We start from the raw sequence: 25,696 nt of genomic DNA on the forward strand, positions 1-25,696 counted from the left end.
AGGAGAAAAAAAGTGCTGTGGCTTCAAGCACGGGAGCTGCATCAGGACAGGTGACTGTCTAAGACGGTGTTTCCTTATGTGCATCTTCTGGCATGATTTGTACTGCTAGGATGAGGCTGTTCCTGTCACCACCTCTGCCACACACAACCACACACACACAAATCTCTGAGAAAGAATCCCTCACCATCACGGGAACGTGTGAAGATGATTACTTGAATCCTGCCCATCTTTCCCAGGCACCGCCCCATCCTTACTTTCTACATGAAGCCTGTTTTGAAGACCCAACTTGGAATTCCCATAACCCATAATATCATGGCCCTAGTGGCTCTGACTTGCTTCCTTTCACTGGTTATTTTTATGTGACCCTTCTTCCTTCATGGACAAAGGCTTTTGTGGATGCACAGCTAACATAGTGCCTGAGATACAATAGGTACCTATTTAGGGCATTAGGATTTCTATCTGCTTAAGGATGGAGAGTGGGGAGGATGGATGGAATGGAAAGATGGTGTAGGGAGGACAAAGACTCTATGTATACCGTCCACCCATTTTCAAAAGGATCACGAGGTAGACTAAACCTGGAAGAGGAGTTTTCTTTCCAGCTTTCCTCTTCTTCCAAGATCACAGGTTACGCCATGGCCTCCTGTAAGCTCTGGCACTCCCTGCCACTTGACATCCGTATGACCTCGATCGGCAGTCTCTCTCGCTTCACCTCTTAGGTTAATTGAAACCTACACAATAGGATTATTATTCACAACCACATCCTCACAATCTGGACCTATCCCCAACATTACAAAATAAAATTGGAAGGCAGGAAATGCTACCCAAATAGTCTTTGCTGTTTTGTCTGTACATCTCACTCAAATATGCTGAATACGTGTAGCATAAATCCACTAAGTCTAACTCTTGACCCAGGGCACAGGACGTACAGCCCAGTTTCTGGCTGTAGCAGTGGCACATGGTTGTGTCCACAGGTACTCACCTCACTCTTGCCGTCTGACTGATGCGTTTAGAGCGGTTTGCAGCAGATCCTAGATGTCATCCTAGTAAGCTTGAAGTTACAACCTACTGTCTCAGGCCCCGCCCTCCAGCACTGGCTTGCAGGGCAGTCTTTCCCTCCGAATTCCCAAGCACTCGGGATTCCCTTTTCCCTTGTTTCTTGTACCTGCATTTATTTTATTTTAACTTTGAGACTGATTCTCCCTAAGTAATTTGGCCTGGACTTGAAGTCACTATATAGCATAAGTAAACCTTGAATTTAAATCCTTCTGCCTTCTTCTCTCAAGTACCCAGGACTACAGGCCTCTACAAAAGGGACCAGCTGGCTGCAGAAATTCATCACCATCTTTTTTTGCTTATCCTACATGATGACATCTTAGGTTTTCTTTTTTTTTTTTAGCTAGATTTATTCATTTTATTTTGTCTTTTGACTACATGTATGTATGGGTATCACATGCTTGCTTGATGTCAAACGAGGTCAGAAGAGGGCATCAGATCCCTTGGAACTGTAACTACAGATGGTTTGTGATCCACCATGTGGGTGCTAGAAATTGAACCCAGACCCCCTGTAAAAGCAGTAAGTGCTTTTAACCATTGAGCCATCTCTCCTGTCCCTATTGTTTGTTTTTAAATTCATAGATTTCCTTCAAGCTAAATAAAGGACCAGGCTTAGCATTTATGCATTTAAAAGTATCATTTGTTGTGAAATTTGGTGTGTATTACAAAAACATTACATGTCAAATAAAAGTGCAGTGTAAGGCTGGAGAGGTGGTTCAGCTGGTGAAGCCTGCCCTGCGGCGTAAGCAATGGGATCCTGAGTTTGGATCTCCAGCATTCACATAAAAAGCCAGGCACAGGCACCTGTAACCCCAGTGCTGGGATACAGCCCAGCTGTCTCAAAAATCAAATAGAAAACAATTAAGAAAGATACTGAATGTTCCTCTCTGGTGTCTGCACATACAGGTAGACATGTGCACACACCCACATCACTTCACATATATATTACATACAAGCTATAGTGGGTTTTAATTTTTCATATATCTGTGTATATGGGAGTGGGTAGGTACAGTGAGTGTAGTGTCCTGAGAAGCCAGAAGAGGTCACTAGACCCCATTGAGCGATGTGTGTTGTCCATTGCCCAGTGCGGGTCCTGGGAACTGAACTCAGGTCCTATCCAAGAGCAACACATGCTTCTAACTGACCTCCCTCTCCCACCACAAACTGCAGGGTTTTTAAATACTTGCCACTGAAGAAATATCACAACATGGGATGACTGTAGATAATGATATACTATATATTTCAAAATGCCAGAAGGATTTTCAAAGTTTTCACCAAAATGCAATGATTAGAATCTTCAGGAAATGTTTGAGTACATTGATCTAATTATGCAGTGTGTATACATATCAAAACATTACATTCCTGATAAGCAAGTATTTATTACTTAATATCCCCGCAGGCCAGAAGAGATAGTTTTAATCTATTCCTAGATGGAACTGGAAGCAGGCCACAGATTTGAGACAGATACCCTATGTAACTGGCAGGCTATAGACAGCATGGTTCTGCCGGCAGGAGCTTTAACTTCTCTGAAGGAATAAGCGTAAGCAGGCAAGTTGGCAAGGCCAGCCGGTCATAGAGCATGTTTAGTATGAAGAAGCACTCGCTCCCTCTCTGTGGGGAAAGGGAGGACTGTACATTTACTGCTCAGTAACCTCACCTAACAGGGGTGTGGTCTGCTTCTAGTTTGACTAGAAGCAGTGTAGCAGCTGTGACACTGTAATGTCTGCCACTGCACAAAGACGTCTCTTTAGAACAGGTGCCTAAAGGACGAACTAGCTCCCCAGAGGCAGACCATGAGCATTTTCTAAATGTCTCTCATTTTGGTGTAGTTTTCTTTCCAACCGCCCCCACAGGATGGAAGGTGCGTACCTGAAGCCTGACAGGAAAAGGCACTCAAAACAACTCACCCTTTCTGCCTGTTCACTCGGCAGGTTTGGTAAAAATGCCAAAGTTGTGCACTTCCTGGGACGAACCAAGCCATGGAGTTACACTTACAATCCCCAAACAAAAAGTGTCAAGTGTGAGTCCCAGGACCCAAGCGTGAGTCACCCAGAGTTTCTGAACCTGTGGTGGGACACCTTCACCACCCACGTCCTACCCCTGCTCCAACACCATGGCCTTGCCACAGATGCCAGCTCCTATCTGATGATGGTAAGTTCTGTTTGTTTTTACTCTCATTTCAGGAAGTTTAGCCCTGCACTTCTTAAATTTGATATGTTGATAGAATTCTGTAGTTCTTAGTAGTATATTAAATAGAGGAAGGCTGTAAGGGGAAAACCACAGCCATCTTAGAGCTGGGCAGAGAAACAAAAGTAGACTGTGTGACAAATTTCATTAAACCTGAAGAGATTTTTTGATACACTGAAACTATAGAATTCTTGGATGATTGGTCATAAAAATGATACTTAGATGATTCTTAATATTGCAAATCTACATAATGAGTGCATAGGTTAGGCATTTAGCCCTGTAGAGAAAAGCTTACCTACTATGGGTAAGCCCTTCCTTCTATCTCCAGCACTGACTGGGAGGGGTGAAGACAATGCTACATTAAGGTTTATCTTGTATTTTCATATGCTTAGAAAAATGAACTTCCCATAAAAACAAAAAATCACAATAGGAATACATAATACACAATAAATACTGTAGGAATATTCTGATTTCCTGTTTTATTCTCCTAAGATCTTGAAATGATCCCTTTGTGGGAGGGAGATGACGCTGTAAATTTTATAACAACCTTCATTAGCATGTTTTTTGATTTTAAAGGTACTTTTCTGAGATTTGTTCTTCATGCTGAATTGGAAGATTAAGAAGAATGTTATTTTACATATTAAGATACACACAATGAAAACAACTAATTAGTAAATGATGAGGTAGTACTCAACATAGGTGTTAAGAAAGGGATAAATAGCACATTCTTAATCTGTACTGTGTGCATCAGATACCTGTTCACAGCAGTGCCTGCCAACATAGTCCTCAACTGCCCAGAACAACTACTCCACTTAACTAAGTAGTTTTTAATATCCCCTTTATAGAGAAATTATAAGGCTTAGAAGTCATGAAACTACTCACAAAACAGTAACAACTAGGACTCAAACCTATGTCTGAAAGAATATAATCTTTACAAAAATTTGATCTGTAGAGCCTATAATTAAGTATAGAATTTTATGGCTGAAGGGAGAATTCGATAATTCGATACTCCTCTTTTTTGTTAGCTCCATACCAGGCTTGCTTGACCTCCAGCACCTCTCTCTCAGGACATTCACTAGAGTAAACTGTAGTTACTGCACTGTGTTGACCCTGTGGCTAACACCTGTGTAGCGAGTCGCGGGCAAAGGCAGGGTTGATCTGACATGCATACTTCCTTGCTTTGACCGAACTCTGACCTTGTTCTGTGCCTAAACTCCTTGGAGCCTCAGGACATGGTTAATAGTTGTTCACATGATGGTAAAAACCCTGTACCTAAACTTCTTGGCGTTTCAGTACATTTAAATGTTCATCTACAGTTTTACACATGAGTAAAAACCCTTTACCTGAACTCTTGGGAGTTTCAATATACTTACAATTATAATATTTATGCCAGTAAAACAAGTACAAAAAAAGTTCCGCCATTAAAAAGCATTACTTGGTTTTATTCATTTTTCTTCCTCTAGTAAGATTTTCAGCACTGACTCAGTTGAGTTTTTGACAGCTCAGGTGGTCGTTTATGGTATGCTTATTTGATTGCCTAGCCAAATGCAGTGGGAATCTAGTTTAAGATAGAGTAGATTACTGCATGTACCTTTCTTTCTACAACACAAAAGCTGAGGATTATAAACCAAGAAAAGGTGAAGATGGGAAACAGTTGTCTAAAACCAAGCAGATTATCAGAAGCTACAGGAATCGATGCTACTTGCAAACCAAATAAAAGCTGGGACAGAAACATTTGGTACAGCCTCAAACCACTTAGTTTTCTGTCATATAGCAGTGATTTGCGTGTGCACTGTCTCTCTCTGGGTAAGTTCTCTACGAAGCACAGTATCTGAGGAGTCACTTTGTTTAAGTTCTCAACCTTTCCAAGCCCACATGGATCAAGAATTTATCATGAAATTTGTGTTCCCTCATCCGTCCATCTTACACTTTCTACTGAACTGTTGCAGCTTTCAGACTTGGTCTATACACTGGCTTTCTCTTGTGGCTTCTGTAGAAAGGTATGCAGAACTTAAACATTAACCCCAATTACCTTGTTCTCCCAATGTTTTCACCGAGTCAAGAAGTCTTCATTTTTTTAGAGGAAAAAAAAAATCATACTGCCCTTGTATTCTTGTCTTTTGTTTGTTGTATGTAATGCTTTTCAGTTTTTTGCATGATGAGTCATGTTGGCTTTTCTCACATTCTGTTGATTGCATTCTTTTAAGTTCATTAGAATTTCAGCTCTTAAGGTGCCTCTGATGACTCTCTCTTCTAGGAACATGTCTCAGGAGCCTTGTCAGACCTGTCCTTTGGGGATGCCCCAGCTGCACCACAACCTTCTATGTCCTCAGAAGAAAGGAAGGAACGGTGGGAACAGGGCCAGGCTGATTACATGGGAGCAGATTCTTTTGATAACATCAAGAGAAAACTTGACACTTACCTACAATAGAAGCACTGCCATTTTCCTGTGGACACATCCATGTCTTAGGCACGTTTCGATACATAGTATGTGAAGTCTGTTACAGTTGTTAGAGGCTTTCACTAAACCTCATCAGGTGGGGTTTGGGCAGGACAACAGGTGAGAACTGGGCGAATGTTATTAAGTAGTAATTCTATTATGTGGACAAGTGTTCTGTTTAACCCTAGACTTTTTAAAAAACTCTAAATTCTTACGTTGCCAATGTGTGATAAAGGAAAGCCAACGTTAAGCTACTAAGATGACTCTCAAGTGGTGCAGAACTTGACTCTCCATCCTCAAACCAAGATATGACATTTTCCAATATTCGCTTGTTGCATCCTTCACAAGACCTGCAATGTAGGCCTGCTCAAAGCCTGTCAGAGAAGTAGCCTTCCAGACTAAAGTGGCCTTTATTAACACTGCGGAGTGACTCGTAAGCCCACCAGCTAGTGTCAGCTCACCAGTTCTCTATGCACATGAAGGCAGCATGCAGACGCACTCTCTCACTTGTGTACTTGAAAATTGCAGTGTGCTCTCTGATGGTAGCTGTGGTAGCACTGTGTATAACAAATAAAGACTTATTGACATATCTTTGTTGTTTAAGTTCTTCTCTACCTCACCCTTGGGGGCGGCGGGACTCATTTGGTAATGTTTCAATATTTGTGTAATTAGTTTCAAAAATACAAACCTTCACACTGGTATATGCTTTAAAAATTATTTGTATTTTAAATCTATTCTCTAGTGATTGTGACAGATCTGATCAGTGGAGAAAAGTGAGATGAAAGGTACTTAGTCTATCAGACATTGCATCACTGCCGTGTATTCAGATGAATTCTTCAAACCTTAAAATTACCAGGCCATGTGAATAATCAGTATACTCCATAATCTTTCAGAACTATCAGACTTAGTACTGAACCTGTGGTTTCTAGTGCTTTAGACAAAACAATACAAATATGTTTGTTAAACTTTTGGGTACCTGAATCTACACTGTTTCAGTCACCCTAGAGGTGTAGATGGCAATAGGAAGCAAGCTGTGAAGGGTGGGGCCTGAAACAGTATTTTATAACCAAACAAGGAATCACAAACGATTCTGTTGAAGAAAACAGAATATGCACGAGGAAAACAAGATTTAATTGACAGAATCTGCAAGGGCTTTTATGCCCTAGCTTTATATAGTCCCTGCCTTCTTTTCTGTAATATCTTATAGATACTTGGGTCATTCTCATTTGGTTTGGCTGAATGAATACACAAGGGTTTGGATACCTAAAGACAAAAATGACTAAAAAGCAACTCAGAGGCTGATGATAAAAACTGCAACTTAGTGGTAAATAACTGAGGCGGCTGCACCAGTAAACATGAGCTACGATCTTCCAGGTGAGAAACATTTACCAAAAGGACCGAGGTGCCCTTGTCACTGGCTGGACTGTAACGGAATCACAGACCACTTCTAGTTTGGCTAAGGTTTCTTCCTTTTTGGCTTCTGAGTCTCTGCTAGAGATACACAGAATTCCACCTTATTTGTGGCTAAGTAATATGCACTCCAAACAACATACAGCAAACAGTATGACTGAAAATATATTTTTTTTTAATTTAGAAAAGATTTATAAACATCAAATTCTGGGAAACCAAGCACTGAATTATTGTTCCCTATTTTTAATACAGCCTAAGAAAGTAAGCTTTATGGAGAAAAGCTTCTATATTTAGATTTTACAATAATAGGTGTTTAGTGACTCCAATAGATACTACTAGAGTTAAGATCAGTACATATTTACCACACAACACAGTGCAAAACGGATAAAGACGCATCAGCCTGTGTGACTGCAGCGGCATCCATCACCAGCAGTTGGCTTCATCTTGCATCACCGTCTCTCAAAAGATGCCTCAGAGTGAGGTCTTTCCTTACGGAAACATCTTTCAAGATAGTTTCCAGGAAGATCAAATACCAAAATACCCCCATACACACACACAAAAAAAGTCTCAAAGTTGATAAGATGTATTTGTTTTTAATAGGCATTAACTCAATTTGTAAGGTAGAAATTCAAGAAGTGATCAATATGCCTTTACATTTTTAAACCCTGGGAACAATACTGGTAATAAACTATTAATAGGAATATTTCTAATCATTATTTTAAGGGCACAATCTATAATTTATTACATATGGTTGTTATAACTCCCTTTGTTCTTAAAAATGAGGAAATTAAATGAAACCCAGTGTTTTATGTCAATTTTTATATAAACTTTAAATATACACTAAGATCTGAACAAGAATTTCAATAGCTGTACCAAATTAAATGTGAGTGAATTATACTAATAGTAAGTACTTTTTCAGTGATTCAATGAAAAATTGCGTAACATATTTATAAAAGTGAGATGCCTTTTTTTCTGTTAAGGGAAAGGTTAACTAGTTAAAAGGGAAAAGTCACTAAATGACATCAAAAATTTTTTTAGATTTTTATTTTTTAACTTAAAGAAAAATCGAATTGGAAACACAATTTGAAATATATGTGCAGTACATTTCTAAGTAGTAAAACAGTACAGCATAAAATCCTTCATTCCAGTGACTTGTATATCTTAGAATTAACTTTTTTTATTAACTCCAAATTTGATTGTTCTCAACTTTTTAAAGCATAGCTCTACAGTTTTCCAGGCAAGAAGCACAGGGCCTTCACTCTTGATCCTCAGTTTATTTGTAATTAAGTTGAGTAAACTTGGGTTTCTCTTGTTTATTTGGGCCATAACCAGCTTATACTTAATTTCCCTGTGTGTGGGAACTAAAGCACTCTAATGCCATCCATAAGGAGACTTGATTTGTGTGTGATACTAGTCCTACAACTCTCCCAGGGGCCACTAACCCCAGCAGGCCAGTCCCAGTTGTTCCATTTTCCCCTACAGAAGGCTTCCTGACCTGAACACTGCTCTGCCTCGCCTGGCTTCTATGGGAAGGAACTGAGAAGGTGCTTGCTGGCTAATCCTGTTCCCTTGAGGAACAACAGGTCGGGAGGATTTAGTGAGTAAGATATGCGGTAGACACTTTAGAAGGGTATCTAAAGTGTCATCTCTGAGTCAAGTCTCTAGCAGCATAAATAAAATCTCAGTTGGTCTTCAGTCTGTACCATAAACCATAAAGCTTTTTCTTAGTCATCTTGTCTCTGGCTTCAAAAACAACAACAACAACACAGGAAAATAAAGTTACTGTTATCTACCCTGACTGCTTATTTGTTTTAACTATGAGTTATAGTCATTAACTTCCCAAAAAAAAAGGGCTTAAAAAAATGAACAGGGCCGGGCGTGGTGGCACACGCCTGTAATACCAGCACTTGGGAGGAAGAGGCAGGTGGATTTCTGAGTTCGAGGCCAGCCTGGTCTACAGAGTGAGTTCCAGGACAGCCAGGGCTACACAGAGAAACCCTGTCTCCGAAAAACCAAAAAAAAAAAAAAAAAAAAAAAAAAGGAAAAGATCAATTAGTAAAATTCCAAAATTAAATTCTGATTCTAACCTCACAAAGGCGTTTTTATATTCAGGACTGAAATGTCTTTAAGAGTTGAGCTTTGGAGATCATCCAGCTCAACCTCCATCCAGATCATCACACCTCTCCCGTTTAGTAATAGTCTTCTATATTAAATTTATAGTTATTTCCAAAAGATCTACATAAAAAAATCTATTTAAATTACATAATTTAAGCACTCAAACCCAGCAGAACTGGCTCCGTCACCCCTACGTACTATTTACACCTTGTGCCTCTATCATTACATGTAAATGAATGTGTACCGCTTCACTAAAATGAACATATAATGCTTTTTTTTTCCTCTAAATTTTCTCTTAAACATATACGGCAAGTCACATATATGTTATATCTCAAAACAGAAAAAAACTTGCCCTCTGAACTTTCATCTTTTATTCAAGGTTTGGTTATGGAGGCAACTATAGTTTTTAAACATCCAATAATTTTTTTTTTTTAGTCTGTATACATTTGTTAATTTATAAGCACTGTGGTCCATTAAATCATCAACCAAAATAAATAGTCAAAAGTATAAGCTTCGACCACACTTCAGTGAAGATGTGGGATACATGGGAAATGCAGGAAAATACTCAGCAAAGGCATGACGCGCTAGGGAGCAAAGGGACGTCTGTAGGGACGTCTGTGAAAACGTCTTTCAAGTCAGTCTACAATGGAGCTTATTGCTATTTGAAGAATCATAAAAATAGATTCACATATAGAAGAGATGTGTCGGTAACACCACTTTATTAATATAAAATATGCCCCTCATAAAAAGTATCCTCTAAATCCCATTCTTAAATCTGTATTTTTCATCTGTAAAACTTAAGTATCTGTTCAAACTGACCTTAGGAAACCCCCACAAATTATAAATCAATTAGAGTTCTGATTTCATTGATTTTAGCTTGTTTCATCTCATCAGCGTCTGCTTTCTTAGTTCCAAAGGCTCCCGCTGCGAGCTCTCGTTTCGTGTTTTGTATTTTCAACATATTTTCCTCAACAGAATCCTTCACAATGAACTTCAAAAAGAAAAAAAAAAGTAAATTTAAAATAATGGTTAAGAACTTTTCAGGTAACAAAATGAAGCTTTTTAATGCTCTTAAGAAACATTTACTAAGAAAATTAGCCTTCTCCTAAGCTGCACTAAAGATGCAGTGCTAACAACACTGCACACTAAAGTCAGAATGGAGACAGTAATATACACACCTCTAAAAGAACTTGTATTTCAAGAGTACCCACACATTTCAAAAGTGTGCCCACATTTTAAAAGCGAAATGATCACTTACACATACATATATACATATATGTGAGTATGTGTGTGTGTATGTATGTGTATATATATATATTTTTTTTTAATTTCTTTCCCAATGTCATTTTCTCATACAAAGAATATAGCTGGAAGCACAGAACTTACACACTCCTCCCAATCATCACATGAGAATATCACAAATACAAATTATATAGGTGTCCCTGTAGCTAGAATATTAGCAAATGAGTTCATATTATCAAGAGTCAAATGAAGCTCCCACAAATGAAAGTCTCTGTGCATAAGAAGGCGCGTATCAATGCAGCAACAGATTAGTAAGAAACTCTTGATAAAATCCAACATTCCCCATAAGAATCTTAAAAAGTAATTACAAAGTCCTCACCTAGCAATAAAAGCCACATCCAAATTTTATTTATGATCGCTACTAGAAACTTCTTAGGAAATAATGTGAAATAATGAAGTATTTCTAGCAAATGCTAAAATATCCTTGTTACTGCAATAACAACAAAAGCTGTATTATAGAACTTTACTGAAATACATTAAAACTAGATATGCATTTAAAAAACTAGATATACTATTTAATGTTTCTGTACAGAAACAATTCTTATTGCTAAACATGACAGTTATCAAAGAAATTATAAGTTTAGTAGCTCTGGAGGAATACTCTACAAATGGGATATAATGGCACAGAAATTTCCAATAGCAATAGTGATAACTAATAAAAGTTTCAAAACGAACATCAATGAGAACACTTTATGAGCTATCTAAACATACTTTGTAGTCTCAGTAGAACTAAGTCAAGCTGCAGAGCCCATATTAAAAAGCCAAGCATTGTTCAATATGCTGCTCACACCAGTGCTGCGGACGTGGGGGCAGGCAAATCTCTAGGATTCACTGGCCGGCCAGCCTAGCCTATTTGCTAAGTTCCAGGCCAGCGAAACCCCAACTCAAAAGAAGGTGCATGGTTAAAAAAAAGAAAAAAAGAAAAAAAAGGAAGGCACAGCGTGCTTGAGAAACGGCCCTCTGGCCTGTCCTCTGGCCTTCATGTGCACATCCTTGTACACACACATAAACATGCCTTTTCCTGAAGTAGAGAGAGAGAGAGAGAGTGTGTGTGTGTGTGTGTGTGTGTGTGTGTGTGTGTGTGTGTGATGAGGGCCAGAAGTGGGTGTTAGATGATTCTCTGGAGCAGGATTTACAGGTGGTTGTGAGCTGCCCGACCTGGGTGATATTATAAAGTATTATTCTGAGAACAGGAAGACATCAAGGACAGAGAACCAGGGAATGAGCTAGAAATAGACCCGCATACACACTTCCTACTAGTAGAAAGACAATGGACTTTTGCAAAGCAAAACCTACTCCAAAAACACAAAAGGTGACAGAACAGTAACTTTTTCATTTGGAAAAGAAATAAATGTAGAAACATTTCACAAACACAGTATCTTCCAGAAGAATCACACAGACTGATCCTTCTTAAAATGTAAATGAGGCCGCAAGTACTAAAAAACTAATATAAACAAAGACTGCTTTGATATCTTACAAGGTAAAGGGTTCTCATAAGGCTCACTGCTATGTAACTATAGAAAAAGACCTTAGAACAACATATTTAAATAAAAATAGAACACGTTTGAAATCCTAGAACTTTAAAATCTTAGAAAGGTTACAGATACGAGTTAGAAATATACCATTTTCAACATATATATAACTAAAACCAAAATGAAAGAAGTCCTTGACACTACAAAACTGTGTTCGCACTACAAGCAAAAGCACAGAGGAAAAAAACAAGCAGTTCACAGCAGGAAAGAACCACCGTGAGCAGCAGCAGACGTTAAGTATTTAAGGCCTATGTTTAAGGTAAAGGCAAATCAGCGCATGCTCACTCACTCAGGAGCACGTGACTTTACACCACTCCATCATCAGGAAGGCTTATCGGGTGCTTTCTGTTTCAATGCTAGTGATCAAACGCGAGGCCTTCTATGGGCTAGACAAGCATTCTAACCGTTCTCACCGTGAGCGGCACTCCAGCACTACGTGGCCTACCCTGAAGGCAATGTGACGTTACTTATTATCAATTCCAAGTCCCCAGGATAGTTCTGTAAATCTACCCTGGGGAAATGCTGGGTACACAAAGATGTACACCTTCCATGACAGCACTTCTTATTACAAAGCTTAAGACTAAGTCATGGTGGATCTGTGCGCAGGTGTAATGAGGAGTCAGACAGACAAAGCACACAGTGGTGATGTGGCTGTGGGTGGAGAGCAGTGGGCAGTAAAAGGAGAATAAAGTCTAAGTACAGAAGGAGTCGTAGGTATGACACAGGCATCCTGCAGCTGGATGGATGGTGACAGCACACTGAATATTCCCAATGTAAATGAACTGTGTTTAAAAATGATGGCTGAGAGGAAGGCAGATTTCTGAGTTCAAGGCCAGCCTGGTCTACAGTGTGCATTCCAGGAGAGCTAGGGCTATACAGATAAACCCTATCTCAAAAAACCTAAATAAATAAATAAATAAATAAATAAATAAATAAATAAATGAATGAATGAATGAATGAATAATGGCTGAAATGGTTTTACCACAGTAATAAAGTGCTGATCTAAATGAATATGGACAGTAAAACTTCAATATATATATATATATTTAAGGGGAAGGAATATATTATGAAATAATAAAGTATTATCCCATTTTCTTTCTTTATATTGAGATATATACATGAATAAGAACATATGTACCTACAGAGAAAAAAAACCTTTGAAAATGTTTGAATCTACGAAGGAGATAAAATGAGTTTTACATTCCACATTCTATTTCAATCACGCAGTAATGTACTCATATATTGCCTGTGTCACTTTAAAAAAGCCAACAACCTTAAGTAACTTTAAGCGCTCACCTTTGTGATAATAACCTCTTGTTTCTGGCCAAGCCGATGGCACCGGTCAAAGCACTGATCTTCTGCAGCAGGGTTCCAGGCCTGAGGAGGACATAACTGCATCACTACTGCTCCACTGTGCACGCCGTTGGTGCTGGCCCTTCTACTGTACACACCTCTGCACTAGCCCTTCATCCCAATATGTCTGTCTGCCTCCTTCTCTGATGAAATTCAAACACTGACATACAAATGTACCAGAAGAAAGCTATTTCTCCATCACTGTGAAGGCAATAGCCTTTCCCCATATACTGCATTTTACCCACTTTAAGAGTAGCTGAGAATCTTTCTAAAATGTTTAAGACCTCTGTGTTTTAAAGTTCATTTTTTCAGATTCTGAAATGCACAGATCTATAATTCAAAAACAAATGTCTAAAACTTTCTGAAGTTTCTAACTTTTCTCAAACAGATCCAAGTTTTAGGGCATGTCAAGACAGGCGTGTTCAGCCTGCCTGTGCCCAACAAAAGCCTGACAGGTGTGGCAGGAACAACATAAGACCTGCCAATTGACCTTGTAGCTTTCTGGTGTAAAATGAAATTATGCATTCTCTCAGGTGGCTTAAATGATCACACAAAAGATGTCATTCTTGAGTCCCCATATGAAAAAGTTTCTCCTCTTTGGCTGAGCATTGGTTTTCTTGATTTTTTTTTTTGCTCTTCTCTATTGATGAAATACAAAAACAATTTCAATATTAGTCATAAGTCCTAAAAGCTGTTTCAGACTTGTTGATTGATACAACCATATGTGTTTGTTTGAAATCAACTGGATTTGAAAAATGTACTTTAAAAGTACGTAAGTTCTGTCTTAAGCTCAAGAACATGATGTAATATTGGAAGAGAACACCCAGCCTCAGAGTCTTCAGTAGCAGCCAAGTGGCTCCACTGTTGACTTCCTGGTTCAGTTCGATGTTTACACAGACATGCTGGCGAGACTGTGTGTGTAGCTTCTGACCTGCTAGCGTGTATGAGGAAAGCCCACGGTGCCCCAAGCAGACACAGTGAACTGCAGTCCACTAAGGAATGCTGAGAGTGGGAGAAACAGTCTTCCTCAAAGAGCACACCAACTGGTTATCCAATACTAAATGGTCAGCCCTGAAAACACACACCCAAATGGCATTATACAGGTTGTATTGATGCATTTAGGAATATACACATACATACATGCATGCTTATAACTGTAGTCCCTGAGCAGTATATCAGAAAAGCCAGCCCCTCCTTCTGCTCCAGCCCAGTGCTGCTGCAGTCCAAAATGGTGGCTCCTGTCAAAAATGGTGTCACCACAACATCTCCTCAGCCTACAGCCCTCACAGGAGCTGCAGGAGCCATGGTGGTGCATGGCCTTTCTGGTGTCAGTGGGAACTACCCCTCAGCGGTCAGTGATGGCTACACCTTTCCTGCCTCAACCTACAGCTTTCAGGTATAAAATGAAGTTAAGCATCCACTGCAGGAGCTGCCCCATAGGCGCTGTCCACAGTGGCAGTGCCTCCTCTCCAGCCCCACCACAAACCAGCAGCCCCACAGAGATGGTACCTCCGCAAAAGCTGGCTGCAGGGGAGAAGGACTTCCCACACTATGGGCCCAACGCAGAGAAAAGAGAATGAAAAACAGCCACGAATCTCGGAACAGGAAAACACATCAATCTCAGGGCTTGAAATCCCACCAGTACTCACTCTGGAGATCGCTGTCCCAAGAAGCCCCGCCTGCTCAGAAATCCTATATAAGCACTGTCCCTTTGTCCAGTTCCCTGCTGTCTGCTCCCGGGAGAAGTGGACAGCCATGCCTGCATTCGTCCCTCAACACCCTGGACCCTCCAATAGATCTCTGTCATGAGATGTCCTGCCTCGTGTGACTCTTATCAGAAGAAGCCAAGAAGAAAGAAGCAAAGAACAGAGGTGAAGAGAAGGAGCCGGGCTGCGGCCCCAATCTTCTCAGGTGGCCTTCCACGGGGACACTGTCCCACCTCAGAGCTGTGTTCCTGGGCATCTGAGGTCCAGGTTACCCTTCCATCCGAATAGAAACACTTAACAAAAAACAACAATTAATGAAAACGTTTATGATTTTAAAAGAAAGCAGAGTACATGAGAGTTCAGAGGGAGGAAAGAGAAGAAAGGAATGGGAATTATACTATGATCTCAAAAAATTTAAAAAAATTTTAAAACTTGTAAAAGCGATCAAGATAACCAGTGCACTGTGCCTCACGATGGCATGCGCCTTTAATCCCAGGACCTACAGGCAGAGAGGCGGGCAGATCGCTGAGTTCCAGTCTCATACAGCAAGCTCCACACTGCCTCAAAACAAAAAAGGATTAAATGTGCAGGCTGTAGAGATGGCCCAGTGGCTAAGTGCCTGCTGCTTTTTCAGAGGACTAGAATCCAGTTATCAGCACCCCGTTCAGGAGTTTCACAACCGCCAGGTAACACCAGCTTCAGGGTACCTGAAGCTCTCGGCCTGGATCCCTCAGCGTCTCCTGTGCACACTGCACATACACACAGAAGCATAAATGAATAATAAAAGTTACAAAAAAGTTCATTTGAATGCTAGCATTCTAAGCTCCACCCCACAGTTACCTGCTAACAGCCAGGTATGCTCCCCCCCACAGTCACCAGGCAATAGCCAGACAGGCCTGGCCCACTATAAAAGGCTGCTTGCCCTCCTCCCTCTCTTCAACTCTAGCTTCTCTCTTGCTCTTGCTCTCCTCTTATTGTTCCCTTCCCTCCCTCTCTCCACATGCTCATGGCCGGCCTCTGCTTCTCTACTCTCTCCCCCTCTCTGCCTTCTTCTGCCTCTACTACCCTCTAAACTCCCCTCCCCATGCCCTGAATAAACTCTATTCTGTACTACATTGTGTATGGCTGGTCCCTCAGGGGGAAGGGATGCCTCGGCATGCGCCCGCTGAGACACCCCCTTCCCCCACACCTCACCACACCCCATAGGACATATCTATACCTATCTATCTTTTTATAAACACATCATACGGTGCCGGCACTCGGATTCAGAAACTCTGCAGGTCTGCACCCCGCTCAGCTACCACAAGAGATCCACAGGATAGCCCCCATACCCAGGGGTCAGAGGAACTGTCCGCATGGCCCTGGGGGGAATTCTTGAGCTTGCAGCTACCCTTGTTTTGTCCTTGAGGATGTGAGACTTTCAGTGACCCTCGTTTTAGGACTCTTTCCCTTGGGTGAGATTGCCCTCTCCTTGGAGACAGTTTCTTTCTCGCAGCTGGGCCTTCCCCCCCCCCCCCCCTCATTTGTGGCCTGCTTGGTTTGCATGAAAAACAGGTCTGGCTCTGCCCCCTGCTGGGGACCCTACTTGCTGCCTTAGGCCTCTAGCCTGGCTGGAACTTTTGGTTATTGAATTATTCTGGGGATGCTGGTATGAATAATCCAATAACTCCCCAATGGGTACTACAATGTCTTCAAATGTATATTTTATCTTCACACACACTGCCAGCAGTCTGATAAATGGACAACAGACAACAGCTCCCAATGCCCAAGCGCTTACCTAGCCACGCTCCCACACCCCTGGCCTGTTCTCATGGCCTGCGTGCTCAGTTTGTGTCACGGGCCTGAACCTGCATGGACAAACTCATTTTCTGTCACCCAAGATCTTATGCCACTGCTGCCAGCTTTCTTACTCTAGTCCTAGACGTATGTCTCCTTGCTTATACAAAACTATGCTTTTCTCTACCGACACAACCTGTCAAAGTTACTTAAGATTCTCTTTCCTATCCTGTCTTGATAGATTTTTACTATTGTCATTAAATTCTATTCAGGTATAATCACAGCCCTCGATCCTGTCAGAAGTTTGCTAATTATCAAGTGTATGACAGAATTCCCAAAGCCTCTAACAAGTTCTCCCACAAAGTCTCAGAAGATGTGAACACAGCTACATGATACTGCCTGGGCTGTGATATGATAATCACTGAGAAACACAGTGGCCAAAACTGGATACCCTGAGTCAAATGACTTGGTTAAATCAAGGTAACTCATTTCTCATGTCACGCTTATCCATTCCACAGAGAAAAAGCCCTGTGTCTTCTGTGCTTGAAAGCCAGACTGACTGCCCTAGTGTCATTTTTATTTTTTATGTATTTATGTATGTATGTATTTATTTATTTGGTTTTTCGAGACAGGCAGAGAGCGGGAGAGAGTAGAGAAGCAGAGGCCGGCCATGAGCATGTGGAGAGAGGGGGAGGGAAGGGGAGAGCAAGAGCAAGAGAGAAGCAAGAGATGAAGAGAGGGAGGAGGGCAAGCAGCCTTTTATAGTGGGCCAGGCCTGCCTGGCTGTTGCCTGGTGACTGTGGGGAGGAGCATACCTATCCTCAGATGGTCCCACAGACCCTGGACAGTAGTTAACAGCCAACTTTCCTAAGACTAGACAAACACCCCTCATCCCCAATCTTCTAGGTTACCTAGAGACATGTCGCCAGTGTCAGCATGAGGTACCCAGATAGCATGACCGCACTACTCTTGTTGTACCATTGCCTTTTTCTAATCTTCCTTTTTTAATTAAATCAAAAAGGAGAGATGTTAGCATTCTGTCTGAGCTCCACCCCACAGTCACCCCACAGCCAGGCAGGCCTGGCCCGCTATAAAAGGCTGCTTGCCCTCCTCCCTCTCTTCATCTCTTGCTTCCTCTGACTCTACTACCCTCTTAACTCCCCTCCCCAACCCCTAAATAAACTCTATTCTGTGCTCTACCATTGTGTGGCTCTTCGGTCCCTCATGGGGATGGGATGCCTAGGCATGGGTCAGCGGAGACACTCCCTTCCCCCACACCTCACCACACCCCCATAGAGCATATCTTATTCCTCTCTATCTTTAATAAACACATCACTGGAGATTCTTAAACATGAAAGCAGGAGCTAGAGGTGACTCAGTGGAATGAGAATTTGCTGCGGAAACATGAGGACCTGGGTCTGAAATCTCCACCGCCCGCAGGGAACCTGGGCATGGTCCCATGTGCTTGTGGTCCCATGTGCTTGTATCCGTGTTGGGGGACAGAGACAAGTGGATTCTAGAAGACAGCTGGCCAGCAAGCCTGGACAACATGGCACATTCCAGGTTCAATTAACAGAGCCTGTCTTACTCCTAACATGGAGAACAACAGAGTATGTATACCTACCCACCTGTACAGGCACATACATTCACATGTGTACACACACACACACACACACACACACACACACACACACACACACATACACACACACACCACCCAAACCTGAAAACAGTATTTGGGAGTAAAGAAACACTTATATAGCTGAAAATATAATTCATATGCAGATGAGATTTATAATAGTAGTTATCCTTAACCCATTAATCTCTTCTACCGCTCCTGAGGTCTACCAGAAGGCCTACTTTGGCTGTTATTTTGCTGATAACTTAATTGTGTGTTTTCTAGTATAGAAGACTGACTTTAGGCTACATCAGCTTACAGTTTTCTAACAATGTTATGAATTACTTGTATGTCACAGATATTTTAAAATTATGATATCAATAGATGAAATCAGTTTTTTTCTATTGTACTTTATCCAGGAACAATGATAAGCTAACAATATATATATCTAGTATGGCTACCAGAAGTCCACATTATCTCTAGGGCCTCTATTGCACAACCACATTAAGTGCACGCTACCAACCAGGGAAACGTACCCAGAATGTGTTCACGGACAGCTAGCTGAACCTGAATCGACTAGGAAGCTTGTCTACAATGTACTTTTTAAGTCTTCTCCAGGAACTTCTACATCTCAAAGGAGAGAGGCTTAAATTTGCACTAATATTTAGGCAAAATAGAGATACGACTCTGACAAGAGCCAATATCTGATTTCTAGTCAGATTCCCAATGCCTTGGTCATATAATGCAAAGTGGGATCTCCCTGGTTTGCTGCTTACCGAATCTCAAAAGCACTACAACGGGCATGCTTCATGCAGAACCGTCCTTAAGAACCCAGAGCCTGACTAGTTTTACAGATCACTGTGTGGTTGTGGGAACACTGTTTACTTTTCTGTGTACCTGTTTCCTCATCTGCAAATAAGGCAATGTTACCTTCTTACAATTAATTGTAACTAAAAAGGCATCTCTCAAACAGGTTTCTTTTCCTGTCTTGTTTTGTTGTAATAACATTTTGAACAGCCGACATAGGTACTTACCGGGTCCATTAGGAACACCCGAGACGCAGCGCAGAGATTCAAGCCAACCCCACCTGCTTTCAAGGACAGCAGCATTATAGTAGGAGACCCTGCCTCTGTGTTCTGAAAGCACTGAATTGATTCAACTCTTTTCTTTTGAGGCATGGAACCATCTAAGCGAGTAAACACAAATCCCGAGTTCCTAATGGAAAAAGAAAACAGGTAATATACTATAAGAAACATTAAATAGCTAACACATATCAGTTAAACCAAATTCATAATTTACTACTGTGGTACTAAGAATCAATCAAACCAAGGCTGTGTACAAGTAAGGAAACAGCTTCTGAGTGAATGACACATTCATTCAACAAACCATTTCTCGATAAAGCAAATGCCTACTGAGTATCTAGCCATCTGCCAGGTACTAACTCAATTATTTCCTAACTAACTTAGACTTAATTTTAAAATCTTTTTTTTTTTGGGGGGGGGGGTTTGGGATTTGGTTTTTTGTCGAGACAGGGTTTCTCTGTGTAGCCCTGGCTGTCCTGGAACTCACTCTGTAGACCAGGCTGGCCTCGAACTCAGAAATCCACCTGCCTCTGCCTCCCAGAGTACTGGGATTACAGGCGTGCGCCACCACTGCCCGGCTAATTTTAAAATCTTATGCTCAGGAGAAGTTCTGTTGTTACACTAATATAATTTTAAATAGATGAAATGACTAAACCTTGTAAAACATGTTTTGGGGGTGGCTATCAAACCACACACATGTACAAAATCCTTCCGTGTGAAGTAAAAGCGCTTGTTAGACTTACTTAAGTGGTGTCTCTATTAAAGACAGGAAGGTGGTAAACTGAGAAACAACTAAACTTTTTATGTTGGGGTTCTTTGTCCGTAATTCAATCAAAGCATGCATTAGAGCATTAATCTGAAAAAAGAAAATATTGTATTCATTAGATTCCATCTCAACTGGTAAGATAAGTCCAGACACTCTAGTTTTAAACAATTTATTTGCACACACTAATTTTAATAGGGTTCACATAATGCAGGATTCATGAACAAATCTCCAACACTTTTATTGAGAGGGTTTTCATATAATTTAACTAAAAGGCAAAAGTAAAAGAAAAAGACGGAAAAGAACATGATAATAATTCAAATACCTTTCTTTTCCACATGAAATGCAACACTAAATATAAACAAAAGCCAGTACAAATAAAAGAATATGAAATTACAGATTAAAAGCAGAATTGGAATTACTATTTTCTATGGCATTTCCTCATTAAAATGTGAAACACTGGAATATTTATAAGTGGACTTTACCTTTGAGCTGGATGTCCATTCCACACTGGACTGTTTGTCACTGTCACTGTCACTGTCACATGCCAACTCTTCTGGAGGACATTCTAATAAATTATCTCTGTGTATATTATTTCTGCATAGAGGACATTTTGCATGTGGCTATATACAAGAGAACAAAGAATGAGTCACACACATAAATCTATATAAGAAATATAGATTTACCTACATGTATAGAAAGTTTACTACACTCCTTATTTTATTCAGGCTTTTGTCATATTCATTTTCTTGGGATCAACCTTTACCTGAACTCCAAACATACAAGCATGTCCTTATGTTGTAAGAGACAAATTTATAACATGCTGTAAAGGACAGAGAAAAGAGCGTAATCCTGACTAAACTCAGAAACTCAGAGCACTGAGTAGCATCTGCTGCTACTAAGTAAAATGTGGCAATTTCTTGCCTTTAGCTATAGTACAGTAGAAACACGTAGAATACTTCAAAATAAAACACAAAGTCCTTTATGCAGCAGTTCTCGCCTTGTGGCTCACAAACCCTTGGGAGTTATATATCTGATATCCTGAATATCAGATATGTACGTTAATATTCACAATAGCAAAATTGCAGTTATGAAGTAGCCACAAAATAATTTTATGGTTGGGGGTCACCACAACATGAGGAACTGAATTAAAGGGTTGCAGCATTAGGAAGGTTGAGAACCACCACAAGGTTTTACAAAACTTGTAGTTTATAACACTTTTACCATTGTGAGAAGTCCTTATCTCTCAAACACTGCAAATTCTTTCAAAGCAGGATTTAATACAGTAAGAGTATCTTAACAAGATACTCAATAGCATTGCAAGAAAAAGATACAAAGGACCACCTCTCAGGGGGGAAAGGTAAGTTATTGGGAGGAGGGGGGGATTAGGATAGTAGTTCACACAGTTATGTTTACTTCAAAGTCAAGCCTGTAAGTGTAATTTGTGTATTCCCCACACGTATAGTATACGCCATTTAAAAACACTTTGAATTTGCATTAACTGACAGATTGGTTAAAATATTATTCAATTTCAGGCATTTTCCACAGAAAATCTAGTCCTAGTTCACCCTATTTCATCCAACACAGTAAAGAGCTGTATGTGTCAATTAGACAGATCTCTGAGACACAGCTGAGCCAGATTAGGGTGACAAAAGGACAATACTATCAGATGCTAAACAGTTTAAGAAAGAAAGTAATATATTAACAAGTGCTTTAATATATTAGGCTAAATTAAACATGTTGCTCTTTTGCTTTTTAAAGATTATGACAACTATAAAATTTAAATTCATTGTGTCTCTATTAATGTATTTACTTGAACACAAGGATCTAAAATTTGGAACTAGAAATTCTAAATAATAATGTCTTCAAAAAGTAGTGCTATTTAATTTATAATAAATAGATCACTTATTATAATGCTGAAATTATTAACCATAAAAGGTGCATTATTATTAAATTCAAGTAAGGAACACCTTATCATCTCCGGAACTTAGCTGGGTTTTTATTATACCAAAGAAAGGTAAATCACTTCATCAAATACTGACTCCATACTGAACAACAAACTGACCTGCTCACTCTGAATGACCTGACAAATACAAGGTTTACAGAACACATGTGCACAGTGTGTTATCACAGGGAACGATAATGAATCCAGGCAAATTGCACACTCTTCGTCTGAACCAGAGCTCAGAATTAACTTCATCTTCTCTACTAACATCTTCCTCAGTTCTTCAGGTGTATCACTTCCTAGGAAGAAAGACACTCAGAGACTAGTTTCAGAACAAACTTTGTCATGTGACTAGAATAGTTTATCTTCTATAAGAAAACTTTGTTTAATTGTCTTTTATCTTTACTCTGGTATTTGTAGAAAGCATGCCATAAATCTGGAATTCTAAGAAAACGTATGAAGGTACAACTGCCATCTCTCTTAAGTACCTTGTAAAATAACATCTGCCACACTAGCAGAATAAAAGAACCAGTTTGAATGGTCTACATCGCTAAGGACACCTGCCACCATTGACAACATGAATGCAATCCCCAGAATTAACATGGTGCAAAAAGAACTGACTCTTGCAAGCTATGCTCTGATCTCCCACACACGTATCCATGTACCCATGCGATTCATATACAAACACATAGAATAAAAATGCAATTTTAAAGAATCTTAACTAAACCAAGCTATAGCAAAGTAACAGACCAAATTCAAGTTGTATATAAAAACCTGCCCTTCTAACTGAAATGTTTATAGCAAATGCAATGGTCCGGACTCTTCCCATTTCCTTACTGGAGGGGCCACTGGAAGACATTCCGCTTGTAAGAAGATGGGTGTGGCAACAAATCTGCCGCAGCCTAAGCAGAAGACCCAAGACGTCTGCATAGTGTGCGAGGACAGTCCCCTCGGTAAAATACCTAGGGACAAAATGCCAAGCATTATGAAAATGTCAATATGCATGACCTACAGACCTCAGCTGGTTCTTCAAAATAAGTGCTATATACACACTGAAAGGAAACACATACGCACAAATACACACACAGTGGGGGGGGGGGGGAGTACTGTTGCACAGTAATCAATTTTGTAAGCAATTATGTTTCTGATCTCTGTTATATAAAAACCAATAAAAGCTAGAAGAATTTACATTTGACTCCTATGAATAATTTCTTCATGGCCTGGACCTATATATGACTCTGGACAAACAGCTAGTCCAGAAAGAACTCAAAATAGTCAAACACTGAATAACTAGCAAAGAAGGCAGTGAATGAAAACTCACCAGAAAACTACCACAGAACACATAAAAATTATGACTGTGAGCACGTCCACAACTTAACATTATTCAATAAAACAACTCCCACTCAACAGTAAGAATTCATGGCAAAGACAAAGGACTTTATATAACACAAGAAATCACAGTTGAACCTGAGTATAACAAATAAAACGAAGCCATCAGAGAAAAAAAGAGTCACACTATGTCTTAGTCAGAGTCCTATTGCTGTGAAAAGACACCCTGACCGTGACAGCGCTGACAAAGGAACACATTTAACTGGAGCTGGCTTACAGTTCAGAGGTCTAGTTTATTGCCATCAAGGCAGGAAACAGACATGGTGTTGAGGTAGCTCAGAGTTCTACATCCGGACTGGCAAAGAGCAAGATGAGAGTGCCACCCTGGACCCACATCTGAAGCCTCACAGCCCAACCCCAGTGACACACTTCCTCCAACAAGGCCACAGCAATTCCAATAAGGCCACCGCTCACAACAGTTCCACTTCCCATGAGCCTCTGAGGACGGTTTTCATTCAAACCACTACTGGCAAAACCACATGAAAGGAAGTGGGACTGAGAAAACAAAAGTTAGTTATAAAGGATGATAAATAAGTCAATACCAATAAAATGTAGTGGGAAGACATTTAGAAACACAGAAAATAGAACCACAAAAACAACAACAACAAAAACAGAAACAGTACATTTCCTTTTAAAAAGGTTGTGGGGGTGGGGCTGTCAAATACATCGAATTCCAAGATTTAAATGGTTCTCTATCTTCCAGAAAGTCACCAGGAAGGACCTCATCAAACTGCTGTACTTCCCAGGGGGTGTAGATGGTCACAGCAAGCTTCTTGCTATTATTATTTTTGTTTTGTTTTGTTGTTTTTGGATTTGGTTTTTTCGAGACAGGGTTTCTCTGTGTAGCCCTGGCTGTCCTGGAGCTCACTCTATAGACCAGACTGGCCTTGAACTCAGAAATCCACCTGCCTCTGCCTCCCAAGTGCTGGGATTACAGGCATGCGCGGCCACCGCCACCACCACCTGGCTGCTATTATTTAAGTATGAAACATTCTCCACTGGTTCATGTGCTGAACTCCAGGTCTCCACGGGGAATGACCTGAGCTTCTAGAAACTTTAAGCCTTTGGGGAATAGATACGCCTTGCCTTGCCCTGACCGTTTCCTGTGCTCTCCCATTTGCCTCTTGTTTATCATGATATTGCTCTGCTCCTCGCTGTAGTCTCCACCATCATGGGTTGATACCTCGGAAGCAGAAAGCCAAAATAAAAGCTTTCTCTTTCAGCCCTAAGTCAAGAATTGGCTATAGAAAGGCAAAACTAATATTTTTTTCTGAAGAAATACTCCATTCAGAAGAATGAATAATTCAAAAATTACATTTCCGATCTGAAACTTCAAGTTGACCATGCAATCAAGTCTCCTGGTGAAGAGCACCGGTTGTGATGTTAGACTTGTGCATTCTGTCATTTAGCTCTGCAGACTGGGCCAGCTGCTTAATCCTGCCCGTGCTTCCTCAGTTCTAACAATTACACCATACACCGTCTGGAAGGGCTACTCATGAAGTTAGTATGTACAAAGAGATCACAACACTACCTGGATTGCTTTATGAACATTATATACTACAGTGGCAGTGTTTTAGATCGTGAAGAAAGTAAAAAAGTAGGCAACAGAATACACACGATAAACTTCCAAGTTCTAGAACCAATCTGCTAGAATTCAAATAACAACTCTTAGCCTCCTACTCTAAAGAATAATTATTTTTGCCGGGTGGCTGTGGTGGCACACACCTATAATCCCAGCACTTGGGAGGCAGAGGCAGGTGGATTTCTGAGTTCAAGGCCAGCCTGGTCTACAGAGTGAGTTCCAGGGCAGCCAGGGCTACATAGAGAAACCCTGTCTCAAAAAAACCAAAACCGAAACAAAAGAATATTTTTTTGTAAAAAAGTGTTCATTGTACTTACTTAATAAAGCATCATTAACATGCACATTTCAATACTTATATCAACTATACCCAATCAATGTTTATTAAGTATTAATAATTCTACTACTTATTAAAGACATACTTTACCAATAACATACCTGAGAAT

General features: G+C 40.4%; 2 protein-coding genes across 6 annotated transcripts in view; one reads left to right on the plus strand and one right to left on the minus strand.

Moving 5' to 3' along the window:
* Gyg1 (glycogenin 1) overlaps positions 1-6,269 on the plus strand; it is a 34,408-nt gene extending 28,139 nt beyond the window's left edge. For both annotated transcript variants that reach the window (XM_052180744.1, XM_052180745.1), the window contains exons 6-7: positions 2,985-3,204; positions 5,498-6,269. In XM_052180744.1, the coding sequence (XP_052036704.1) occupies positions 2,985-3,204; positions 5,498-5,671 (394 nt within the window). In that variant the 3' untranslated portion in view covers positions 5,672-6,269. The remainder of the gene's footprint in view (positions 1-2,984; positions 3,205-5,497) is intronic.
* A 3,636-nt stretch (positions 6,270-9,905) lies between these two features.
* Hltf (helicase like transcription factor) overlaps positions 9,906-25,696 on the minus strand; it is a 60,329-nt gene continuing 44,538 nt past the window's right edge. For all 4 annotated transcript variants that reach the window (XM_052180749.1, XM_052180748.1, XM_052180746.1 and 1 more), the window contains 7 exons: positions 23,120-23,244; positions 22,403-22,581; positions 20,823-20,960; positions 20,318-20,430; positions 19,527-19,707; positions 13,336-13,416; positions 9,906-10,196 (listed from right to left, as the gene is read on the minus strand). In XM_052180749.1, the coding sequence (XP_052036709.1) occupies positions 10,044-10,196; positions 13,336-13,416; positions 19,527-19,707; positions 20,318-20,430; positions 20,823-20,960; positions 22,403-22,581; positions 23,120-23,244 (970 nt within the window). In that variant the 3' untranslated portion in view covers positions 9,906-10,043. The remainder of the gene's footprint in view (positions 10,197-13,335; positions 13,417-19,526; positions 19,708-20,317; positions 20,431-20,822; positions 20,961-22,402; positions 22,582-23,119; positions 23,245-25,696) is intronic.

Source organism: Apodemus sylvaticus, chromosome 4 (assembly GCF_947179515.1).
Source record: "Apodemus sylvaticus chromosome 4, mApoSyl1.1, whole genome shotgun sequence".
NCBI lineage: Eukaryota > Metazoa > Chordata > Mammalia > Rodentia > Muridae > Apodemus > Apodemus sylvaticus.